This window comes from Fusarium verticillioides, chromosome 2, assembly GCF_000149555.1.
Source record: "Fusarium verticillioides 7600 chromosome 2, whole genome shotgun sequence".
NCBI lineage: Eukaryota > Fungi > Ascomycota > Sordariomycetes > Hypocreales > Nectriaceae > Fusarium > Fusarium verticillioides.
Window position 1 is genome coordinate 4,134,940 of NC_031676.1, and position 15,959 is coordinate 4,150,898.

Genomic DNA, 15,959 nt, shown 5'->3' on the forward strand with positions numbered 1-15,959 from the left:
AGTAGTAATGAGCTAAGTGATGGAAATGGAGAGGTTGGCGGCCGTTGTTATCTCGGGGAATAATCTGGAGGAATAAGCTTAACAACTTCGGCAAACTTGTACTGACCTTCAATGTTCGCCGACGACTGTTGTCATTCGGCGTACAGATCAGAATGCGATCTACAAGGCTCTAACAAAGATTCGAGGGGCATGGTCACTTGGGTACAAGGTCAAGATGTGGAATAAGTATTTATTCGTAAAGCAAAAAACTCCAAAGGGCTATAATAAATATGCCTCAATTAAATGCGCCGCCCATCATGAATCATTCATTCCCTTTGTCCAGCAAAGTAAAAAAGTATTTATGCAAAAACAGACTCAAGAACCAGCTCGAAATATCTCGATCGAGGTTGAGGTTGAGTTCGTGGTGTAGGTTGCGCCCGAATTGTCTCCCTGTTGTATTGGCGGCTCAGCGAGCGGCCTGCAACTGTAGCGCCTCCAACGGTCAAGACGATAGGGAGGACCCTTGATGCTTCTGTTAGTACCAAAATAGGCGATTGGTTGAGGTGGAGATACTGACTTGGGAGCGATGTGGGCGGAAGTGGCAGCGGGAAGCATTTTGATGGTTATTATGCTTGATTGAAGTTGTTTTGTTGTAGTGATGTGATATAAGCGTCGATTGTAGAGTGTCTTGGTTGGTCGTGTTCTCAATTGTGAGGGCTGATGATGAGTTACTGAACTGGAAATGAATGGCCATTATATAATTATCGACAAAATGTTAATTCTCTGGTTTTCCGTCCTTGGCTCTACAGCATCACACGTTATGACTGCCGGTGGTTCGATGATCACCATTTGGTGTGCCGTGACAATGACAAGAGCCGGGCCACCCATGTCGGGCATTATCGGGGCCTCCCCAGACTCGAAACTCTGGAGAAATACTCCGTAGCTTTCGGCGCAATTGTAATGCCGTTGTGATACAATTCTGAAAACACCATAACTGTTTCTAGAGTGCTATATCGACTCATTTACAAGTTTCACAGCTGAAATATGAAGTGTTTATCGTGTAAAAGCTAAACTGCCAAGACCTCGAAAAACCGTGTGATTCTCAGCCACGGCGCCCACCGATAGGCTTAGTCTTGTGACAGCACCTGTCTACGTCAGTTGCCTCACCCCCAAACTCTAGAACCAGCTGATGGAAGCCCAACACTCACCCTCACTCTCATTTACATCTCCGGATCCGGGATATTCTCGCCTCGAGTTTCCCCAGACCGGTGGTGCATTTCCAGACGGTACCCTAAACTTACGAGGCTCTATGTGATGCTACACTAAATCTTACAACTTCCCCGCGTCTAGCATCTATAATCGCATGACTTTTGTTACACTGTTTGAGGGGGTGTTGTATCATTGGTCGGTTTGCTTGCCGTGGGACTATCCGACCTGCTGAATCTGGCCAGTCTGGGTCTTTATAAGTCCTGAGTGCCGTTTTGAGATGCATCGACGACTTGACATGTCTATGACGAAACAGTTGTTTCACTCATCTCCGTGTTTTACTGAGTTGGATTTGTGGAAGTTGTTTCCCGAAGGTTGAACATCGTATGTTTTCAACATCTCAACCAATATCGATGCTACCTTCAACATCTCGAAGAGCCTTGGCCCGAGCATAACCGCCTTGGAATAGCCAGAGAGGTGACATTTGAAGCATACTGGATGCTAATTCATGTACTATACACCAAGGCATCTCGTGAGTAACCGAGGATGCTTTGCTTTCGGATGTTAAGAGTTCCGGATAGAGTCGTCTTCTCCATGCACTACAACCTGCCTCGAACGCACAAGACTGCAGCGGTCAGCCAAGAGTGAACAGGAAGCTCTTTCCGTTCATCGAAATCAAGGAGACGTTGAGCCTAGAAGTACTGTGATTAAATCAGAGGCGACAGTGAAAGAATTAGATTACAAGGCAGCATCATTCCTCCTCTTGTCTAAGGCAACACTATAGCAAACCTTACATCTTGTATAATACATATAAATCAGAACATTAGCCTCTTGAAGGCTGCCACCCAGAGGACTATAGAAAACCATGACAAGAAGACATGTTTGAACAAAAAGCTTTTTTAGACTTATCTGAGCACCTGGGTACAGAACAACAACGGTCTGCGCCGTGAGAACAGAAGCCACTTCATTTACGTACCCGGTGAACCATGGCCGACAAGGAGCAAAAGGATAAGTCGGTACCTCTACGCCATAGCGCGAATAAAATAAATAAATAAAAAATGGGTCTGTCAGAGTGAGGAAGTGCAAAAATGACAAGACTGGGATTCGAACCCAGGCCCCTTTCGAGACTGCGAATCGTTACTAGTTCGAATTGAACCTGAACACAGCGCCTTAGACCGCTCGGCCATCTTGCCTTGAAGTTAATCTGCAGGAAAAGTCGTATAACAAGGCCGCGCGAGGTAGGGTACAGAGAGAAGACATCTCGATGCTCGCAAGACAGGCCGGCGTATTAAATAGTTCGACGAATGAAGGGTATTTTCTAGCACTGGGACCAGGGAAATTTGTCTGTAGCTTTGTCTTTTTTGTACACCATTGCATTTAATGACTAGACCAGTGGTGCGCAAGTCAGTACCTGCAGTCGGGTTTGTGCAACAACAGGACCTCCCTCGTAAGATCAATCGGAGCGTGACCCAGAAGATTGATGTACCTACAGCAGTTTTTTGGAGACAGAACTATTGCGAAGCAAGACAGCATCCCAAGTTACCTGCTGTCCCTTAACATGATTATTACATCGAAGAAAACATGATGCTTCAGTCCCGGCCAAGGTACCCTACACTCCTGGCTGTAGATGCTGACAGAATAGCAACAGAACTTCTGGTTCAGCTCTTGTTATCTCCAAGATCAGATATGGTCCAGTCATACCATGGTGTTTTATCTCTGTGTCACCTATAAATAAATGTTCGCGATCTCATCCGGTTTCAGGAATTCTTCAATGACGGTAGCCATTGGCTGTCCGGAGCAGTCGGGAATAGCACTCAGGCTAGGAAGGCCAGTCAACAAATGTCACCATAACGGAGAATGCAGCTGAAGAGCGACGTCGCAACTCCATGGTAACCCCGCGGGATTGTGATGTGATGTCACTCGCCGTCGCGTTTATATCCTGAAGCCGATGACCCCACCTCGAATCCGGGCCGCCGATGGAGGGTCTCACGGGAGCCAAGCAAAGACGCAGGCTAAAGATACCAGCTGTAAAAGCCCGGGATGACCGACTGCGAATAGGAAAGTCCTACTTAGTAAAGAATAGATAATAAAACTCAGCTGCATGATTGCCCTTATCGACGCAATTCTCGTAAAGCAAGCTAGAAAACGTCCAAAAGTGTCAAAGCGGACCGATGACGGCAAAACCGGCTGCAAGATCAAGCTTGGCTCCTCGGTAGCTACGGAACATGAGCAACGACGTCATCATTCCAGCGAAAAACATAAAACACAACAAACGCGCATTCTACGCAGTGCAGCACAGCTTTGGAGCAGGCAGATTCAGCAATTGAGCGACATTCATCATGGCTACGAAACAGTCCGAAGTGCCCAACTTCACCATCAGCGACTATGTCAAGTTCTTTGGCGCAGGCGCCCTCGCTGCGACGTCTACTCACGGTGTAAGTCGCATGCTTCACATGCTCGCAATCGCAAGCTGAACAAGATAACAGGCCGTCACGCCAATTGATGTCGTCAAGACACGGATCCAGGTCGACGATGCCTTGAAGGGATACAACATGCTCTCAGCCGGTCGCAGCATCGTCGCCAAGGAGGGCGCTTCAGCGCTACTGACTGGCTTCGGTCCAACTGCTGTGGGCTACCTCGTACAGGGCGGTGCCAAGTTCGCTGGGTACGAGTTCTTCAAGAAGAAGTACATCACTATGCTTGGAGGTCCTGAGAAGGCTGTTGATCACCGAACGGGCGTTTATCTCACTGCCAGTGCGTCGGCTGAGTTCTTTGCCGATATCCTTCTGTGCCCGCTTGAGGCTACGCGAATTCGACTCGTTTCGCAGAGAGGATACGCCAATGGTTTACTTTCGGGTTTTACGAGAATGGCACGTGAGGAGGGCTTCAAGGGCTTCTACTCTGGCTTTGTTCCTCTGCTGTTCAAGCAGATTCCTTTTGCTGTTGGCCAATTCTCTGTCCATGAGGCTGTCAACGAGGTCATCTACCGCGCAATGGGCCCCGAGCGAAAGGAGAAGCTCACGCAGCTTGAGTCAACTGGAGTAGAGCTTACCTCTGGTATCACCGCTGGTGCTGCAGCCGCCATTCTCTCTCACCCTGCCGATACCCTCCTATCAGCCATTAACAAGGGTGCTGGTGATAAGAGCCAGGGCGCGACGAGTCGCATGTTCCAACTCGCAAAAGAATTCGGACCCAAGCGATTACTCCTCACAGGACTGGGACCCCGTATCGTCATGACATGCGGTCTCGTCGGCGCTCAATTCGTGGTGTACGCTCAATGCAAGGCTCTCACAGGAGCACCACCAAGCATTGAGATCCACAAGGAGGAGTCTCTATAAGCGTTCATATAACGATTTAAAAAACGGAATAGGTCGGTTTTAGAAATGGCGTTGGGGCGATAGACTAGGGAATGAGATCTCTTAGAGCGAGTTTCGGTGTTAGACTTAATTTTAAAGAAATGTTTATTTTATTGCTTGGCAACCACATTCTCGAGGTGAATTCCTCATGCTTCAGGGACCGTGCCTCCATTGAGCCGCTTATTGAGGTGCGGTTTTGGTTGGAGGATGCGACGCACGGGTCCAGATCTGGTCTAATCTTGTGTCTAAGTGTCTGAGATCTGTCAAGAGTGGCGGAGTTGTGGCGTTTGGATGAGAAGATGATGATGCCTGGGCAGTGAGGATAGGCAGAAGAATAAAGGCAGGCCGTGATGATGAAGTAACAGAAAGACTGGTATTTGAAGAGAGTTCAAAATTATTAGCATTTCTCTGGGTGCAGATCTCGTCTCAAACCAAATGCGAAAACTAAAAACGTGATACTTTATGTTGCATTGCAAACTGGCCCATACCCACTTGTGGCGCAGCTAGGGGCATATCCGGCAGGTGGCCGTGTGTCCTTAGCGGGCTGATCCCCCTTCTAGGCCACGCACCGCCAGCGGCTCCAGTGCAGGTCCCCTATTTTTGTCAGGAACTTTGGCTGGTACCTCCACAGTAGCGTTCGAGGCCACGCATCACCACGAGAGCATCCCGAACCCCAACCCCATCTCTTTGTTCCCTCCTTAAACCTTTTAACATCCCAGCTTCTCCGAAAACCTTGATCAATTACGTTGCATTTTCGAGGTACGATAATAAAGGAACCGTTCTTCCCGACCAGCATAAGCTGTGCGACTTGCGCCGACAATCTTGCGCTGGTGGTACGAAAACGTAGCAGCATTGCTTTGCATTCTTGATCCCCTTAGCCACCACGAATATCGTGGCAACTCCCGTCGCCGCCGCCGCGCTTCAATCTTCGCTCTCTCAATATCGAAGCTAATATCTCTATTTACTCTAGTTCTCGTCCCGTTCGATAGCGCTTCTCTGGATGTGTTAAACAGCTTCTCGACCTCTCGCACCTCCCCTTGCGCTGCAAGGCTTCTTTCTTCCTTTCGCATCATGAAGATTGCTTCGCTGTTAAGCCTCGCCGGCTTTACGGCTCTGGCTCATGGATCCAGATCGGCACGAGATTACGCATTAAACGATTATTATGTCCTCCATCTCGATGCGACAACGACGCCCGACCAAGTCGCTAGTAGACTTGGATTTGCCCACGAGGGCCAGCTTGGTGCGCTTGATGACCACCATGTTTTCCGTGCCCGCAAGGCCGAACACGATGTTGTGAAGAGGGAAATAACAGAGCGGAAGAGAAGGAAGCGAGATCTGGGAGGCTCTGATCCAGTTGATGGTATTCTTTTGTCCAAGAAGCAACAAGCACGACAACATCTGTTCAAACGAGAGATTCCTCCACCGCCAAAAGGCTATGTCCCCCAACTTGGACGCCGCGAATCACCTGTCGAAGCTCGAGACCTGATGAGCAAATACCAGGCGTCGATTATGAAGGAGCTGGACATTCAGGACCCCATTTTCAAGGAGCAGTGGCATCTATTGAACCCCACCCAAGTCGGCCACGATGTCAATGTTACGGGCCTTTGGCTGGATGGTATCACCGGAAAGAACGTTACTGTGGCCGTGATCGACGACGGTCTTGATATGCATAGCGATGATCTCAAGCCCAACTACTTCGCCGCTGGCTCTTGGGACTTCAACGACAACGATCCCGAGCCTGCCCCTGTTTTGGACGAGGATCGACACGGTACCCGCTGCGCTGGTGAAGTCGCAGCTGCTCGTAACGATGTCTGCGGTATCGGTGTTGCGTATGACTCCAAGGTCGCCGGTCTCCGAATTCTTAGCAAGCTCATCAGTGACGCGGACGAAGCGGAAGCTATGATGTACAAATACGACGACAACCATATCTACTCTTGCTCATGGGGCCCGTCTGATGATGGCCAAACCATGGAGGCTCCTGATGTGGTTATTCGAAGAGCTATGCTCAAGGCGATCCAAAAGGGACGTCGTGGTCTTGGTTCCATCTACGTTTTTGCTAGTGGCAATGGTGCCGGTCAAGGTGACAACTGCAACTTCGATGGATACACCAACTCGATCTACAGCATCACCATTGGAGCTGTTGACCGAACTGGACAACATCCTTACTACGCCGAAGAGTGCTCCGCTCAATTGGTTGTCACATACAGCAGTGGAAGCGGAGATGCTATTGTAAGTTCAATATTGCCTTGGCCTAAAATGTTGACTAACTCATTCAGCACACCACCGATGTCGGAAAGAACAGTTGTTACAAGGCTCACGGTGGTACATCTGCTGCCGCGCCTCTTGCTGCTGGTATCTTTGCTCTGGCGCTTCAAGTTCGCCCTGAGCTCACATGGAGAGACTTGCAATACATTGCCATGGACACTGCCATCCCCATTGAAGGAGATGAGTCCAATCAACAGAATACCACGATTGGCAAGAAGTTCAGCCATGTTTTCGGTTATGGAAAGATTGACTCGTGGGCTTTGGTCGAGCGAGCCAAGGATTGGTCACTGGTCAAGCCACAGTCATGGTATTTCTCTCCTTGGATTCATGTCAAGAAGTCGATCCCTGAGGGTCGAGATGGTTTGAGTGTAACGCTTGAAGTTACCGAGGATATGCTCAAGGACTCCAACCTCGCTCGTGTTGAGCATATTACTGTTACTATGAACGTTGAGCACACTCGACGTGGTGACCTGAGCGTCGACTTGATCAGCCCTGACAACGTGGTCAGCCATCTTGCAGTCGCCCGACGAGGCGATGCCAAGGAGGAGGGATATATCGACTGGACCTTTATGAGTGTTGCTCACTGGTACGTATTCCTGTTAAACTTGATCTGCTCATACTAACATTACATAGGGGTGAAAGTGGTGTCGGCAAGTGGACCATTGTTGTCCGCGACACTGAGAAGAACTCATTCAAGGGCAGCTTCACCGACTGGCGCCTAAAGCTATGGGGTGAAGCTATTGAGGCCGACAAGGCAACTCTGCTGCCCATGCCTAACGCAGATGATGACAAGGACCACGATAAGATTGTGTCTACCACGACAATTGCTGCTTCTACAACCTCAGCTCCTCCTGCTACCAAGCCTACTCTCATCGAACATCCTACCGACCACCCTGAACGACCCAACAAGCCCGCTCGACCTACCAGCACCGACGAGGAAGAGCCCTCAAGCACCCAAGAGTCTGCCGAGGAAACGACTACAGCTTCATCATCCTGGGTTTCCTGGCTCCCCACCTTCGGCGCCTCCAAGAAAGCACAGATCTGGATCTACGGCGCAGTCGGTCTCATCGCAGCCTTCTGCATCGGTCTAGGAATCTACTTCTGGATCGCCCGCCGCCGCCGTCTCCGCAACACCTCCCACAACAACTACGAATTCGAACTCATCGACGAAGAAGAGGCTGAGGGTCTTCGAGCCGGCGAAAAGGCCGCTGGAGGCAAGGCCCGCAGGACTCGTGGTGGAGAACTGTACGATGCTTTTGCTGAGGGCAGCGATGATGAGCAGTTCGAAGACTACAGAGATGACCGCGAGCAGTCTCGTGATAGATTGGCTGGCGATGATACGCAGCATTATGCTGTGGGAGAAGACAGTGACAGCGAGGAGGAGAGTGAGGAGGAGAGCAGTGATGATGAGAAAGGTGAGACAAGACCTTTGGGCGGGCGTTGATGCGTGACTTGGGCATCGTAGCAAGCTATTTGGGTGCTTTTTTGCATGGATTAGCGGAGTTTGCGTGTTTTGTCATGTCTATGTTGGTTATATTGTGCCTTTGTCAATAGACCTTGGATGGCGTTTGGTACAAAATGTCAAGACTGAAAACATGAGGTGATTCTTGAATCAAACACCAATTCTTCAAAGTCATGCTCACTCTTGTCCTTTGTTCACGAGTACCGACTGTGCTAATGCCATGAATGTCTTTCTTCTAGACGAGCTACTTTAGTCAGGTCCTCATCATCGTCTAAACAACCCTAACGCCATATCCTAATAAACGCCGAATGGAACTCTAATCTCTGCTGACTCCTACGCACTCGTGATACCCTCCTTCTCCATCTCCTGGACGTACTTTTCCCAAATACTAGCAACCTCGCCATAGAACTCGATGTGCGCATCTGCGAGACCTCCCAGCTGACTCTTCATCTCAATCCTCTTGATGCGCTCGAAATCAGCGACCTCCTTGACAACCTCATCGTCAAACATGTCGCTCGTCTTGCGTGCGCTCTCAACCTCGTGGGTTAGCTCTTCAACACGGAGCTCCAACTTGCGCGTGCGCTCACGGCGTGCTTGCTCGTGGTCTACGCCCCGCACGTCTTCGATCTTGGCGCGCAGGAAGCTTCCGGCGCCGGAACCGCCGTGATGGCCGGACTGGAGGGTATCGCGCTCGGTGGTGGATTTGTTGAGATATTCGGTGAGTTGTTCGTAGTCGAGCTGTTTCTGCTCGCGGGCTTTGAGGAGGTTCTTAAGGGCGATGGAATAAGCTTGCATGTCGCGCAGGGAGCCGAGGTAGTCTTGATCGGTGACGTCCTTGAGTTTCCGTAGATGAGTCGCTGTGTCTTCGATAGAAGCAGAGAAGCCGTGAACTGCAGGTTCGACATGAGGTTCAAGTGGGATGAGCTTCTGAAACTGCTCTGCAAGATCTCGCAAGTCCACCTCCAAATCCGTCTCCCGCCTAGCAACCCTAGCAATAACCTTCTCAATATGTCCAAGGTCATCATCCAGCTTATCGCTCTTCTCCTTGACCTCAAGGAACCGGCGATCCGGACGATGCAGCTTCGTAAAAGCATTGATGAAGGTGTCAGCAAAGTTATCAAACACCCCCGCAGATCCAGGATCACTCGCAGAGCTCGCTCGCGCACCACGACTGCGCATGGTAGCATTCCAGTCAGGGCTCTCGAGGAACGTATGCAGGATCGGAGCGCGGCGCAGTGTAGGATGGAGAGACAGTCTGTTCAAGAAGCGCTGGAGGGAGTGGGCGCGGCGGGCGGTAAAGTCAGAGCCGAAGCGGTCGCCGCGGACATACTCCATGCGTTGCTTGTCGGGCAGAGGGGGCACGGCAGCGGCGGGATAGTCGCGGGTGAGTTGTTTGTAGAGGAAAACGAAGTCTGTGAAGCGGCGGCGGACGGTTGTAGTTGAGCGCTGGAAGGCAGAGAATGTCGACTGCGATGGTCAGTACGAGGGAAAGATATAGTGGGTGAAGTGGTACGTACGTTTGTGGTGATGAGATACGAGACAAAAGCATCCTTGGTCCCGTCATTTTCCTTGATGGGCGTTCCAACAGTGCACTCGAGGACCTCATTCCCCAGCGAGGGGGCATCTATCTCCAGCCCCGTACCGGGCGCATTCATATCATGGCCTGGCTCTTCGGCGGGAGGAACAGAGCGAGATGTCTGGTCGTGGACGTGTTCGCTCCACGAGACGTTGGAGAAGTCGTCTTGTTGCTGTTCCGTGGCCGTCATTGCGGGGCCAATGTGTAAGATGGCGGTGCGGGCTGAGATCGAGACGGGGTAGAGGACTGAAATGTTGTAGCGATGGGAAGCGGTTGGAGCGGAAGGGGAAAATAGTGAGGTGACGTTGATTGAAAGTGGGCGGAGTTGGCGGGAGTTGGATTGGGTTGGCTTGACTTGAAGCTTGGTGGTGCTAAGTTAAGTGGTAGAGGTTAGGACGTGGGGAGCTGGGGTGGCGCAGGGACCACTGTGAGATAGAGAGGGGCTTCTGAGGTTGCAGCGAGGGCGGAATATCACCTCATCGTCTATATCCAAGGTTATAGAAACATGCTCAAGCTCTTCTAAGTCTACTCGCCAATCTATTAAGTTATTCGAGAGTAGTTTAGCCAAGCTTTGGTGGCCGTAGTAGTCCCTCGTCATCGCCTTCATAAGTACCCCTCTATCAAGATCTACATTAGCAAAGACGATGACGCAGCTAAGCCAAGCCCAAGGGTCCCGTCTCATAGGCATCAAGATATCACTCGGGAATAAGGTAAATGGCAACTCACAGTGCAGTGTCAGGCAAATCAATTATATATACAAATAAAATCATTCAGTGGAATCTATTGCTTCCCGTCGAGAGTGGTCTATCCCAAACAAGTAATACTTAATCTTCGGTCCTCTCAAATGTCGGGGGCCAAGTTTTTGATACAGCAGCACAGCGCCTTAATTTCCCATCCCGCCTTGATGCCATACCAATCCATACAGTCATACATATGAAAAACACACACACCAAGTCATGGTACATTGAGCCTCTAGCTCACTTCACTTCACTCTCCTCTCGTCTACTTCTGCTCCTTGGACGATCCAGAGCTGGCGTTGATCTCCCGCTCTAGTGAAGCAGCAGACTCAGCGGCCTTGGCCAGCTCCATCTCGGCCTCGACCATCTCGCTGACTTGCTTCTTGCCGAGACCCTCAGCTTGAGCTTGAGCGAGTCTCTCCTCCTTCTCATCGATATCGTCTGTGTCGCGGGGAGTGGCGAAGCCAGAGCTTTGGCTAGCCTGGTCCTGCTCGGCCTCGTCCTCGATGAGATCCTGCTGCTCCTTGATGACCTCGAGTCGCTGCTTGTTAGTGGCAGCACCCTCAGCGCTGTGCACCTCGAGCTCGATCTCGTGGTACAGCTCCTCGGGAATGGCGGACATGACGCCGATGAGAGCCTCAACCTGGTTGTAACCCTCGCCTGAGCCCTGACCGTACATATAGGCGTTGCTCAGGACGAGGAGTGTTGAGGGAACACCCTCCTTGAGTCGGAGATCGAGCCAAGTCTGAAGGTCCGCTCGCATGCGGGCGGGGGAAACACTGTGTGTTCGGATACCACGGGCAGCACAGGCAGCCTGGAGCTCGGCAACAGTCAGACTGTCAACGCCCTCGTAGCTGATGGCCTTGTCGTCGCGCTTGATCTGTCGCATGCGGTGACGAATCTGATATCGGAGCATCATGTCGGTGCCGAATGTGTTGAGGTTCATGTACTTGCACATGGAAACGAGCTGAGGTCGTGACAAGTTGTCGAGGGTCAAATCATCGCGGAAGACCTTGCAGACCTTGATAACGTCCTCGGCTGTGGGTGTCTCGCCAGTGGCGCGGACTTTGCGGAAGAAGTTGGAGAACTCCTCTTTTTGTGTTGTTGCTTGACTCACTGGCAAGCCAGACTCGCCGAGCGTTTGTCTTAAGAATTCAGAGACTTCCTTGCGTGTGGATCGGAGAAGTGTGGCCTTGGCCTCCTTTGACTTTTGTCCCTCGAATGTGCTGGGGAGCATGTTGGGGAAGAGCTTGAGGGCAAGGGGCAGAAGTGCCTCACCCAGGGGAACGATAATGAAGACGGAGAAGGGCACTAAACGACCAAGGTCCTGGACTGTTCGCTGAAGTTGCTTGTTCTCACGTCGGGTAAGCTCGTATCCGGCAGCCATCTTGAGGGCCAATCGCCAGCTGATCTTGACCTCAGCGGCGAGCAGCTTAGATCCATCCCAGTAGTGGTGAGCCTCCTTCTTGACCTTCTCCCACAGAGTGAGCTTCTTCTCCTCCTTGGCCTTTTGAGCAGCATCACCCTTCTCCATCACACCCTCCTTGGTGGCAACAACTTCTGTATCAGCCTTGGCTGTGGCAGAGGCATCGGCGGGCTTCAACACAGCAGCGTCCTTGGTGTTCGGATCAAGCTTCTTGTCCTCCTTCTTAGCAACGACAGAGCCTGTGGAATCCTTGGGAAGCGGCTTCTTAGCCTGCTCGGCATTGAATCCTGGGGGCGGGCCAGAAGAACTGGGGTCGTGTCGGTGATGATCGGTACTCATCGATCGAGGGATCAACAGAGCAATGGCAGGGACTTTGACGTTACGACTGACGTGGCGACCGAGGAGGGCAGGAGTAACACCCCGTGAGAGAGCTCGGGCTTTGGGTAAGAGGTTAGCAGGGGACGTAAAACGACACCTCATCAGAAAGGCGATGTGAGCTCACCATTGCCCATCAAAGGGTTCCGGGCAACAGCCCGGCGAGCGACATTGGAGGAAGCGCTCATTGCGAGCAGGAGTCGGGAGTAGAGGGAGGATCAGATGTGGCGGATAGGGTGTAGAGTATAATTTCGTAATCTTGGGCGCAACGTATCGAGATATCAAGGGTCCAAAATGGTACAGCAGAAGAAGAGAGCGAGATAAGTTTGAAGTCGGAGATAATGAAGAAAAGGGACGGGAGTGGATGCAAAGTCGAGATTCTCCAAGAGCCCGCTAATGGCGAAAGGGTGTGGTGATGTACAGAACAAGCCGTACAATAATGGAATAGCAGTGCTCGTGGTGATGGGATTGGATCAATGGATGAGCGCAGAGCAGGCTAGCTCCGTCTTCCCGCCGACCGGGGTTCGCCGCATTCGGGGGCCGGGCTCACTATTGTTCCGGCAGGGCTTACAGCGGATGCATCCAATCCCTGCGCTCTGTTTGCGATTTACAGGGGGCTTGCGTCAACAGAATCTAGAAGAAACAGGACATCACGTGATGTCCGGTAGTGCCGAGTGTATCCTTTTGTTGGGAGATGGAGAGAGGGAGAGGTTCTTTTTGGAATTCCCCCTCCCCTGCATGTGACAGGTCTCAACAATGGATGGATAAAGCCCGCTCTTATCTCCGCTGTCGATGCTCGAATTTACCGCAATCGTTTAGCCGAGTATATGTGATGTGATGTGGTCTGTAGATATTGGCAGTGCAAAGGGCCTCATTTGCTTGAGTTGCAGTCTGAGTTGGCAGGTCAGCATTGGCCAGTCAGTTCGGAGATTATGAAACATAGGCTCAGACGCTTTGGACTGTTTCCATTTACGTTTGATTGGTTTCAGTATTTCCGGGCTATTTAACCTGCATTCATTAGCCAAGACAGTCTCACTCTGTGTTTACGGCCAAACATGGCTCAAGTCTGATGCGTTGTTGACATGTTCTTGACAAACGAATGTCAATTAGTTAGAGAGATCTATTATTCTACTAGGAAAATGTTCGTTATACTGTAGCCACTAAATCCAGCCTTCACTGTCACTGTCGCTACTCGGTCGTCAATGCATCATCAAACACTTCATTTTAATTACAGCCCCTGTATCAAGGTAAAGCTATGTCATTACATATCATCTCACCATCATTTCATCTCATAACCACCACCTATGTACTATCGCACGTATCCTTATACCTCAATCCATGGCCAAACTTAAACAGCGCCTCCACATCAAAAGGCACGTCCTCTTTCTGCGCATCGGCAGCCTCCTGAGACACGGGCAGATCAAATGGCAATCTGCCCTCAGGCCCCCAACCATCCGTTCCAAAGACAACATCTAGGAATGCATCGTGGCTGCTACCGTAGCTACCAAACAGCGCAACAGCCTGCTCAGCGACTTCAGGTACCGCAGCAGGTCGGTTGAGTCTGATGTCAACGACAGTTGGGAGCGTCGCGTAGATCTTGGCCTGGCGAGCCTTTTCTGTCGTGTTGAACTCGAGACTGCCGTTGTTGATCATCGCGGGAAGACCTGGAGCTGTGGTGGGCTTGAAGGGTGAGGCCAAGCGGAGGAATGCGTAGTCTGCGTCCTCTGGGTTCTCGACGACGCTGAGATTGCGGGATTCCATGACCTCAGGCTCAATCCCTTCAATATAGAACTTGGCGGTGAGAGCGGACAGAGGAAGAGGCAGGACATCATCCTTGTTGGTGAGAAGAGTGAATGCACGACGCTGTGTCTCGTTTCCAAGACGGCTGAAGTAGTCGTTTCCAGCAATGCGCTCAGCCTTGTCGACATCAACGAAGGGATTATCGAAAAGGCCCAGTTCAAACTTCTCCTTCATAAGCTTACGAACAGATTCATCAATTCGAGCTTCTGGAATGAGGCCCTTGTTGACGAGCTCAATAATAAGCTCAGGCTTGGTCTCGCCACCAAAGATATCGCATCCAGCTTCGAGAACACGACGAGCGCGCTCAAGCTCGGTCTGGTCTTCAAGACCCCAGAATCGGGTGGTCACGATACCCCAGTCGGTAACGACAATACCGTCGAAGCCGAGCTCTTTCTTGAGGAGATCGTTGACGACGCCCTTGTTGAAGCCAAAGGCGACTTCTTCCCATGAGGTGTTGATGGGACGAGAGTAGTAGGGCATCATTTGACGGGTACCAGCTGCGATGGCGGCCTTGAAGGGGATCAAGTGGTAGTCTCGGTTGTTGCCAGGGTAAGTCTGGTTCTTGCCCTAGACCTCAACATCAGCAATTGTTCGACCATAAGATGGACTATTACTTACCCATTCAAAGTGAGAGTCCTCTCCATCCTCCATTGGGCCACCGCCGGGGAAATGCTTAGTGGTGGCGATGACCGAGTTGGGCCCGATCTTGTCGCCCTGAAGACCCTTGATGTACTCGACCATCAAGGCACTAGTGAGGTTGGCATCTTCTCCCATGGTACCGGTGATACGTCCCCAACGTGGCTCAGTAGCTAGGTCGACTTGAGGGTGCAGTGCCTGTCGGATACCAACAGCGACGTACTCCTCACGTGCGATCTCAGCGAACTGACGGACCAGCTCAGGGGATCGTAGCGCAGCGAGACCAAGAGGCTCAGTCCATCGAGAGAAACCCTGTGCTACAACGGAGACAGCATTCTCGTCTGTCCACCCGTGCTGTGGATCACTGCTAATTGTGACTAACAAGCCGTCAGTATGCTTAGGAGTCACAATACCATCAAAGCATTAGTACTCACTAGGGATACCAAGGGGTGTGCTCATCGCCAGCCTCTGTAGCTTGTTATACCAATTTGCAACACCTCGAACATCATTAACACCGCCGCTGAGAACGTAATGAGTGATGCGCTTGCCAGTAACAAACTCCTCAATGGTCTCGTCAAATGTGTTGTTGACAACCACGGTACGGCCGTGGAACATCTGACCTGCCTTGTCCTCGAGGGACATGCGAGACATGAGGTCATCAACACGCTTGTCAAGACATAGAGTCTTGTTTCTGTAAGGAGGATTGGCATCTTGTCGGACAATTGGGTTGGCTATGCTCAAAGAGACGCCTCCCAGGAGGAGAAGACTGGACCACATTGTAAAGGTGTTGGAGAGAGATAGATATGTATCCGAGTCTGTGAATTGACTGGCTCCATACGAATATCCGGTCGATCACTTCATCTTATATACACTCACTCTTCGTCGACATCTCTCCATATCCCGAAGTTTTAGCAGACCCGAGGTCATTCACTTACACTCTCACCATCTTGGCCATCGCAAACTCCACCATCATCAACTTGATTCGGACCGATCTTTCCAATCCTTGCTTCTCCCAGTCTAACCTCACTTCACAAAGCATCGAGCATCCGGGAGCTATAAGTCATGCCCGGAACTTACAAACCCAACTGTGGACACTAATCCGACCCAATCGCAGTTCATTCCGATACTGATTGTCAAATGA

At 51.1% G+C, this 15,959-nt stretch overlaps 6 protein-coding genes and 1 non-coding gene across 10 annotated transcripts; 2 read left to right on the forward strand and 5 right to left on the reverse strand.

The window, feature by feature from the left end:
- Positions 1-338: 338 nt before the first annotated feature.
- On the reverse strand, positions 339-594 carry FVEG_03647 (hypothetical protein; the record flags this gene model as incomplete). Its single annotated transcript, XM_018891266.1, has 2 exons — positions 339-501; positions 557-594. The coding sequence occupies 2 exons, from the start codon at positions 592-594 to the stop codon at positions 339-341; spliced, it is 201 nt and encodes a 66-aa protein (XP_018747750.1).
- Positions 595-2,274: 1,680 nt separating this feature from the next.
- Positions 2,275-2,378, reverse strand: FVEG_15308. The gene has a single exon. It is a non-coding gene; the product is annotated as a tRNA-Leu (tRNA).
- Positions 2,379-3,257: 879 nt separating this feature from the next.
- On the forward strand, positions 3,258-4,991 carry FVEG_03646 (hypothetical protein). The gene is made up of 2 exons (XM_018891265.1): positions 3,258-3,620; positions 3,672-4,991. The coding sequence occupies exons 1-2, from the start codon at positions 3,525-3,527 to the stop codon at positions 4,521-4,523; spliced, it is 948 nt and encodes a 315-aa protein (XP_018747749.1). The 5' UTR covers positions 3,258-3,524; the 3' UTR covers positions 4,524-4,991.
- Positions 4,992-5,135: 144 nt separating this feature from the next.
- Positions 5,136-8,654, forward strand: FVEG_03645 (hypothetical protein). 4 transcript variants are annotated; one of them, XM_018891262.1, is made up of 4 exons: positions 5,136-5,374; positions 5,512-6,770; positions 6,818-7,392; positions 7,440-8,654. In XM_018891262.1, the coding sequence occupies exons 2-4, from the start codon at positions 5,613-5,615 to the stop codon at positions 8,248-8,250; spliced, it is 2,544 nt and encodes an 847-aa protein (XP_018747746.1). In that variant the 5' UTR covers positions 5,136-5,374; positions 5,512-5,612; the 3' UTR covers positions 8,251-8,654. The 4 variants fall into 4 exon arrangements, with proteins under 4 accessions (XP_018747746.1, XP_018747747.1, XP_018747745.1 ...); XM_018891263.1 differs by having other exon boundaries at positions 5,136-5,300; XM_018891264.1 differs by having other exon boundaries at positions 5,183-5,384; positions 7,440-8,558.
- FVEG_03644 (sorting nexin-4) lies at positions 7,488-10,261 on the reverse strand. The gene is made up of 2 exons (XM_018891260.1): positions 9,786-10,261; positions 7,488-9,735 (listed from the first exon to the last, which is right to left on the reverse strand). Exons 1-2 carry the CDS (start codon positions 10,032-10,034, stop codon positions 8,602-8,604), a joined length of 1,383 nt encoding a protein of 460 aa, XP_018747744.1. The 5' UTR covers positions 10,035-10,261; the 3' UTR covers positions 7,488-8,601.
- Positions 10,262-10,516: 255 nt separating this feature from the next.
- On the reverse strand, positions 10,517-12,890 carry FVEG_03643 (hypothetical protein). Its single transcript, XM_018891259.1, has 2 exons — positions 12,510-12,890; positions 10,517-12,444 (listed from the first exon to the last, which is right to left on the reverse strand). The coding sequence occupies exons 1-2, from the start codon at positions 12,568-12,570 to the stop codon at positions 10,847-10,849; spliced, it is 1,659 nt and encodes a 552-aa protein (XP_018747743.1). The 5' UTR covers positions 12,571-12,890; the 3' UTR covers positions 10,517-10,846.
- A 794-nt stretch (positions 12,891-13,684) lies between these two features.
- On the reverse strand, positions 13,685-15,595 carry FVEG_03642 (hypothetical protein; the record flags this gene model as incomplete). Its single annotated transcript, XM_018891258.1, has 3 exons — positions 13,685-14,749; positions 14,801-15,195; positions 15,253-15,595. 3 exons carry the CDS (start codon positions 15,593-15,595, stop codon positions 13,685-13,687), a joined length of 1,803 nt encoding a protein of 600 aa, XP_018747742.1.
- Between the last annotated feature and the right edge of the window lie 364 nt (positions 15,596-15,959).